General features: G+C 38.6%; 1 protein-coding gene across 1 annotated transcript; it reads left to right on the top strand.

Moving 5' to 3' along the window:
* Window positions 1-5,368: 5,368 nt before the first annotated feature.
* Window positions 5,369-8,229, top strand: LOC118330798 (protein NLRC5-like). The gene is made up of 4 exons (XM_035665480.1): window positions 5,369-5,453; window positions 6,303-6,628; window positions 7,323-7,373; window positions 7,970-8,229. Exons 2-4 carry the CDS (start codon window positions 6,319-6,321, stop codon window positions 8,107-8,109), a joined length of 501 nt encoding a protein of 166 aa, XP_035521373.1. The 5' UTR covers window positions 5,369-5,453; window positions 6,303-6,318; the 3' UTR covers window positions 8,110-8,229.
* Window positions 8,230-8,309: the final 80 nt, after the last annotated feature.

Genomic DNA, 8,309 nt, shown 5'->3' with positions numbered 1-8,309 from the left:
ACCAATAGGGTCCTCTGGAAATCTGCCCATGACCCCGCGCAGCACAGGGAAATGTGACGTACTGGGCTCTGAGTGTGACAAGTGCCTTACAGATATTTAGAGCTTGCTTTGTAAGGACTTCATGTGTACATCTAGCTGGCTTATGGGCTTTATGTTTAGCGCATTCAAATGTTTTGTAAACTAAAAATGCCAAATCTGCCAGCCAGACAGGATCCGACAGTTCTGGCATAGGTTGTCCCTTTTTAGCCAAGAATTATTTCTCTCCTGAGAGAGAAGAAGCGCTGCAGACCCCCGACAGAGCCACCTCACACAATGTTACGTTCCTGCAGTACCGCAGGATTCAGGACGGCATTTCTAGGACCCTAGGTTTTTGCGAGAGCACTTAGTTTAAAATGTATGGAAGCCCATTTCCGCCAGTAAAGAAAATCAAAAAAATCCCCAAAAAGTAATAAAAAAATGTATTAATAAAAGAGGAAAAGAGAGAAGAGAAATGATAACAAAAAGTCATAATTAAGAGACAGAAAGTCGAAATTATGAGATAAAAAGTCATATTATGAGATATTTAAACACAACAGATCTTTGAGTTCTATTCAATTTGACACAGAAATGGATTGAGAGAACATTGAAGACTACTTTAAATGTGGCTTTACAACAGATTAAATACTTCATTTGTTTGCTGTTTCTCATGGGATTGTATTAAGCAGCTGTGGCACAGAAAAAACAAAACTGATGTGGCTGTGGTGGCAACCTTCACTGAACAGCAACTGGAAACATCTGTTTAGTGTCATGGTTATAGAGGGATGCACCAAAAATATTGGAAATATTGGTTACATGGAATTATGAGTGACAGAGAAACAGTTTGAATATTGCTGCAGTTAGGTGACAGTGTTGATCTGAGGTCAAGAAAAAGACTGCAAAGGTGTGTTTACCACAGCTGTGGCCCAAACTGGCACACTCATGGCTACAACAAGCTAAAGCCATTTGGAACTGCAATCAGTGGATGCATTAATGGATTTCTCAGAAAAGATGATGGTTTGAAGCTTATAAAACAAACAATGACCCAAAGATCATTGCTGGCTACTTTCTGGATGCTGTGATCAATGCTGGTGGGTGTCCTGCCAGACTCCGACTTAATTTAGGAACAGAAAATGGTCAAATGGCTGAAATGCAATGTTGTTGTTTTTTTGCATTTTTTTCTGAGAACCAAGCTGAAACTGTTATGAGCTACATGCCTTTGGCGGGCCCAAGCACTGGAAATCAGCGGATTGAATGATGGTGGCTGATCTTGTCCAGTTTTGGATAGACCAATTTGACAAACTGAAAGGAGATGGCTACTTCTCAGACAGTCCCTGATCCAGTTTTGCTTTCTTCAAACAATACAGGTAACTGACACATTATAATAAAAATGATTGCTCAGTAATATCCTTAATTATTATATCCATAATTATGAGATAGAAAGTCAAAATTATGAAATAAAAAGTCATAATGATATTTTCTTTTTATGAAAGTTGATGAAATGAGGAGGAGAATAGTAATGCAACTGCACAAGGATGTGAAAAGACACATGACAGACCTGATATCTATCACCTCTCTCTAACCATCACTTCTGAAACAGACACTGCAGAGATAAATGCTACAGATGTTGTTTATGTTGGAAGCAGCACAGTCTTTGCAAATGCAAGCAGTGACAGTGTTTCCCTTCTTTACACCACTGAGGCATGTAGTTTTCCAGATCATGAAACATTGCTTCATGCGGATGCTTTAGAGGACAGTGGCGTTATAACTTTCCACACAGAAAGCATCTCTAGTATAGAGTACTGCAGTCTTGATGATATCTTGCCTCTCTGTTTTCAGAGAAAAGTATCATGAGGATGACATTTTCTTTAAAGTTATTCTTCCCAATGGAAAGCTTGAAAAGGCTCTGGATGATGGAGGTGTTTTGAGAGATGTACTGTGATGACTTTTATGAGCATTGCATTATGGGAAATGCCATACCTACGTCATGATTTTGGTAAAAAGAAGAATTGGAGAAGTACCTTCATGTGAAACTTGCTCTTGTACTTCTGGAGCGAGCTGTTTTGGGCTTTGTGGAGATTGATCTTGTGGACAGCTTTTGAAGTATGTGTCTGAGTCCGAGCGAGTGATCTCTAAATCTTCTTGTTCAGATTTTGAAGTAGTTGACCAAGAGGAATTGTTGGAAATCACGGATATTCACAACTGCTTTCAACAGCAGATAACATTGAGCAAATCTTGAGGGAGCTTGCTCACCAAAAACTGATTCCAGAGCACGCCTTTGTGATTGAGCAGTGGAGCAACACACTCGCACCTGTTAGATCAGAGCTGAAAGGGGTTGCAGCTGTCTGTGAAGAGCTACAACCAACAACGGGTACGATCGTGAAAAATCTATTACTTACCCCAGTACCCAGAGTGCCCAGGAGAAACAAATTGTCAAGTATGTAAGTGCATACCTTAGAGAGTCAGACACCCATCATCTGTCCTCATTCCTCAGAGTAAACAGCATCACTGTCAGTTTCACACAACTTCAGGGATTTCGGAGAAGACCTGTTGCTCATACATGTGGCTGTTACTTGGAGTTATCAGTCAGTTATGACAACTACCTATTTTTTCGACATGAAATGAACAAAGTCTTAAAAAGTAATGTTTGGACGTTGTTTAAGAGACTTCGTAGGTTTTCCAGATGTTTTGGCTTATGAAGGAAATACTACAGTTGCCTTATGTAACTGTCACAGCTTAAACATGTTATCACATTTGTCTGCTGATTTTTGCCACTTCTGTTTTGTTGAACATTGTTTTTAAGTGCTATTTTTCAATGCAGAGAACTTCCTGTGAATACCTCAGTTAAAGAAGTAATGTAAGACTAATGGCTTATATTGCTAGACTTCACCAACAACCTAAGTGTAAATGAGTTATTTCAACATACTGTTATGGTTGTTAACTGAATCACATGCAGTCCTAATGTTTAAGGTAATTTGAGCTATAAGAGAAAATGGAGGAACCTGTCTGTGTTGTATTTGATACATTTACAACTTCTGTTTGTTGAAACTTGAAAGCATTTGCTATTTATCTAACCTCCATAACACACACACACACACTCACACACACATTTTATTTTAAATATTTGTAATAATATTGGTATTTGATTACCTGTTACATTCACATAACTATTACAAATGCATTGTATTTGTTATACTAGTTTGAAAACATTACTAAAGCAAGTAAACCATTCATTATTAACAAAAACAATATTTCAGTAATTTTCTTACTGAAGCTACCTTCAGTAAAGCACTTCAGTCCCACAATACTTTTATTTAAAATATCTAGTTCATAACAAAAAGAGGACATGTCAAATAAAAGTACAGTACAGTACATCTTGTCACAGGGTACATATTCTTTTTTCCTTTTACATTGCAAACAACTATTTGACTACCTCTATTCAGGTGCTGTTATTGTTTTTTTTTTTTTTTACCATTCTATAAGCCTATAAATGGGATGCTGTGGATGTTTAAATATTTGAATAAATAATTCAGTTAATTAATGTGTGGATTTTGATTTTTTACTTAGTCAATGTTAGGACAGCATAGTCATTTGTGTGTACATATATTTTGTTCAAAATAACTGAACATATTTGATACTTCTTTTATGTGTTTAAATTGTTACAATACAAAATTTGCATTCATCACAGGTTAAAACATAATTTTGTAAATTGCAATCAGTATATGAGTTTCAACAACAACAAAAAAGCATTTCAGAAATATAACATGTGACACAGGCCAAGGGACATTAATGATAGATCTAGTTCATTGTTTATCAGTTGTTTGTGTTCAATATAGGTATATCATTTATCATATCATTTGTTAATGTCAGATTATGCTGACATTAGGTCACATTCTTAAAGGCAGACTTGAACCTTCACCAGGTCCACATGGTGCAAACAATCTCTGCCTCCATACAGATGAGGGACTGCATGCAACATGGAGGGACGTCCATGAGGTGATCATGAGTTGCGGACTTGGTGGACTAATATTAAGTTAGATTGTATAAAAATATTGGGCACTCATTTGTGCCTCTCTTAAAAATATTGCTGAGCAATCCTTTATATTATAATGTGTCAGTTACCTGCATTGTTTGAAGAATGCAAAACTGGATCAAGGAGTTTTCCGAGAAGCTGTCTGAGAAGTAGCCATCTCCTTTCAATAGGTCTATCCAAAACTGGACAAAATCAGCCATTGTTGTTCAATCTGCTGATTTCCAGCACTTGGGCCAAAGGTAATAAAAATCATAATTTCTTAAATACGTTTTATCTCATAATCATGACATAACTCTTTTATCAAACCTATGTTTTCATTTCATTCATTTTATTAAAAAAATGTACGGGCGGAATTGGGCTTCCATAGGACTTAAATAAATCCATTGCTCTTGTCTGGCCTTTGAGACTGTCGAGGTCAAGCAGGTCTTCTGTAACGTTTATGTCATCATCAACTCCTCCCAAAGAAATGAGTGACTGGGCAGTGTCAGATCTATCTGTGTATCACTCTTATCTCTTAATGTCTGAAGCAGTGATGGGAATTCCAGGTTCTTTGTAGTGAGCCAGATCATTTGGCTCAGCTCACCAAGAAAAGCCAGCTCTTTCATCTCCCAAACCGCTCTTTTTTTTTTTTACCACTTATACCTTTTATAATTCAGCCAAATTTAGCACTGTTTTGTATTGTATGTGTACACATATATCACTTAAATTATTCAATACATCCTTTGTACTGAAGTTTTCAAATAATACATCAATAAGTTGTTTTCATTCTATTTAGAGACCCTTGTAACTCTCTGAAACCACCCAATGAATGTACTAACTTGTAGAATCACTCTGCTAAACAAAGCAGAAAGAAACACCTAAGCATAGAAATAAAAAAAAGGACAGCTATTAACATTTTTAGTTTTTATTTAAGCACAGATCCCTAACAAAACAAGTAAAGTACTGAACGTAAGTACGGTATATGAAATACAGGACTCAAGTAAATGTGCATTGTTAATGCCCACCACTGACATCTGGACAAATAAAACCAACTGCATGCATGGAGCACCAATAGCATGAAGATCATCAGATCAATCTGCCTTGTATTACTTTACAAAAACAAACGGCTTGCGGATAGTTCACTTAAAAGGGTTTTGTTCGCGACCGACTCGACATCACTAGTCTCAACTGTCCGGGCCACTGTATTACGAGCCAGACAAACATTTGCTTTACATCAAACTCTTCTTTTCAGGTGGTAGGAGCCACAGCCCCCCCCCTACGTATCCGACGCATCTGCCCGTCTCAGGCGACTGTAAGGCAGCAGTTACGCAAAAACGAAACCAAAAGTTTATTCCTTGCTCATGGTTTCGTTTTGAAATAAGACACCCTGGCTGCAGAGAGATGCAGTCTACGACAACAGTAGTTGGTGAGTGCTTATATTAATTCTCAATATAATTTTAAACGAATATGGAACAGCACCGTTTAGTTCAGCCTAAAACCTGTTAGAGTTTGGCTGCACACTAAAGACCCAGCACATAGCGACGCTCGTTACCTGAAATGACCTCGGCGCTCGTTATTTTCAGAGCAGGTTAAATGAAATGAGGAGAAAACGCACATTTCCTGCCCTTCCTGTGACAATATATCTACCCTGAAGACAACAGGAGCCTAACGGCCGTCCTATACTACAGTAATAGTATAATAATATAATAGTATAAGTATAAACCAGACGCACGAGCTAACTACATTAAACAACACGCATTAAATAGTGCTGCGTAAACGCACGCGCCCCTTGACTGACGTAGGACACAATAGAATAGTCACGGATATCGATACAATGCCAATACTCAGACATGAACAGAAGAATTCATCAATAGTGATAGTTAATAGTCATTAATTGAGCAAGATATAAAATGAAAGTACATCCGTCTATTCACTGGTGGAAGGAGGCGAAATGTAAGTTATTAATGAGTAAGAAATGAGCAACTTTGGATGAATAAAAGAGGAGCACAGTGTGTAGCTCCTGCATATGAAATGGCCTATCTATCTATCCACTTTGCAAGCCGTGGCTGTGTGTGTGCTGATGGGGATGTTATTGGTCATCAGGCTCCTAGGTATGAGTATGTGAAAAATAAGAATCGGAGCTGTCTCCCAATTGGTTTGAAAAGACGTTACCAATTTTAGTTGCAATTTCTTCCTCACTTAAAGCTGTCTTTGAGGTGTGAGATTGTATCTACACACGTGTGCTTGCGTTCATATTTGCTTGTTTGTGTACTAGCTGATGGAGTCTGACCATGGATGAGGAGCTTGACCCTGATGGTGACAATGTGAACTCCGTCTTGACTCAGGAATCCTCAGAACTGCTCACCATCCTTAGCGGTCAGTCCCCTGCAGTCATCATGAGCTTGTACCAAATGATGCCCGGTGGCGCCAGGTGGGACATTAACACAAACAGAACAGAACACATCAAAGCCATGTTGGAGTACTTCATGCTGGCCAGCGCTGCAGATTGCCGCGACTTCCTTCAGAGCATGTGTATGTTGTGTGAGAACATCCCCATGCACCTGGAGTCGAAGCTCATTTCCCTGGCTGGATATGCAAACAGTGAGTATAAAATTATGTTAAACATGTTGACAAGGTATTCTAGCCCTTGTTCATACTGCCGTCATCAACAGTCCAAACCTTACTCACTGGTCAGGTAACCACACAACAAGAATGGTCATATAAAGAAGTCATTAAAGTTAGTGTTTAGATTCATACAGATACACATACACATATCTCAAGGTTTAGGATAAAACATAACTTAGTATGTCTATACAAAGCAGGAGTTGTGTTAAATATAATGTCATGGTTATGTGCTGTAAAGGGTGAAGAAGTATGGGTTAGCACATGGGGAGCATTCTGTTGTTTTCCAACCTCACAGTGAACAGTGCTGTAGCAGTTTTCTGCCTTAAGTAATTATTCACCAGTAGCGCTGAAACAGTAGCTTTTGAGCACTGTACTATAACTCTTAATACATCCTGCTGTAAAAATTTGCCTGAATTTCCTGTATAATAGAATAGAACTGTACAGAACTTTTATTTGTTTTGATATCGGCATTATATATCGGCCATTCCTCTTATTATTTATCTATAGTTACATGTCCCTTGCCTTGAAGCCATAGATGATCTGTATTTGTTCTGTTCTGTATGGAATAATATTATGAATAATAATAAGTAATACTTACTTGCTCATACTAGTCTAATTTATCGCTGTGCTGGCCTGGCTAACAGTATGACTTTTCTGTTTGACTATTTAGCTGATGTTATACACTCTCCAACTGCAGCACCAGTGCCCCTGAGAACCACAGGTAGTTAATGTTTGTCTCTTAATGTCTGTCCGTGCGTGTGTGTGTGTCAGGAGGACTATACATTTTGTTTGTCTGGCTGCACTGGCCTGCATAAATACACATTCAGTCTGCAGGTGTTTTACATGTACAAAAAATGGCTAATATTTCTTAAGTTTTCTTTTCCACCACACTCACTGTGTGCTGATCTGTGTATTTGCATATTGAACACACCCAAAGCAGACAATGAAATACAGTGTAAGGCAAGTGATCCGGTGGTTTTCTTTTGGGTGAAAGGTGTTTCTTTACTTGGGATTAATATCATTATCTTCATTTGCTTTATAGTAAAGCACCCCTCAGTAGTCATAGCCTCACTGACAAACTAAAGTGCAAATGAAAGTCAGAGAGGCAGCAGGTTGTCCAACAACGATCAGCATATATTTGGTGAATCTTATGACTTTTCTCTTTCGTTTCACCTCGGGAATCCCCGAAAACTCTAGCTAATTTAGAAACTGAAAGTAAGGGCCCTATAATAATACGCAACATTAGCAGTGCTGTTGATAGCCTATCCAGTGTTTTTTACGTACTGTATATTCTCTGTGTGTTTTTCTGCACTGTAGATGGTAGTGAAAATCCCAGTCCCACTGTAACGGATGTGAAGTCGCCCTCGCCGCCCTCAGATTGGCAGCTCAGCAAAAGGCCACGGATTGGTAGACCATACACACAACACTTGTCCTTTGTTACATTGCAGCTGCATTAGCATGCACAAACCAACCTGGCAACTGGCCATTTACTGGTTAACATCCATGAATTTATTGCTGGCAATTTGTCCTGCTGCCACTTGCAGGACAAATTGGAACGAAAAATCTCTACAACTGAAAGGGGAGCATGGTAGCTCACCTGATAAAGCAAGTCCTTATTGCAGCAGCCCAAGTTCAGTTCCAACCTGCGGCCCTTTGC

The sequence above is a fragment of the Morone saxatilis genome, unplaced genomic scaffold (assembly GCF_004916995.1).
Source record: "Morone saxatilis isolate NCDOM2014 unplaced genomic scaffold, NCSU_SB_2.0 Contig2, whole genome shotgun sequence".
NCBI classification, from domain to species: Eukaryota; Metazoa; Chordata; class Actinopteri; family Moronidae; genus Morone; species Morone saxatilis.
Note: the sequence above shows the minus strand (reverse complement) of the source record. Positions and strands in the feature narration are given on the sequence as shown.

Coding starts and splice junctions, on each gene's coding strand:
- LOC118330798 (XM_035665480.1), top strand. CDS start 6,319: ATGGATGAGGAGCTTGACCCTGATGGTGACAATGTGAACTCCGTCTTG. Junction 6,629..7,322: donor CCTGGCTGGATATGCAAACA/GTGAGTATAAAA, acceptor TTGACTATTTAG/CTGATGTTATACACTCTCCA. Junction 7,374..7,969: donor AGTGCCCCTGAGAACCACAG/GTAGTTAATGTT, acceptor TCTGCACTGTAG/ATGGTAGTGAAAATCCCAGT.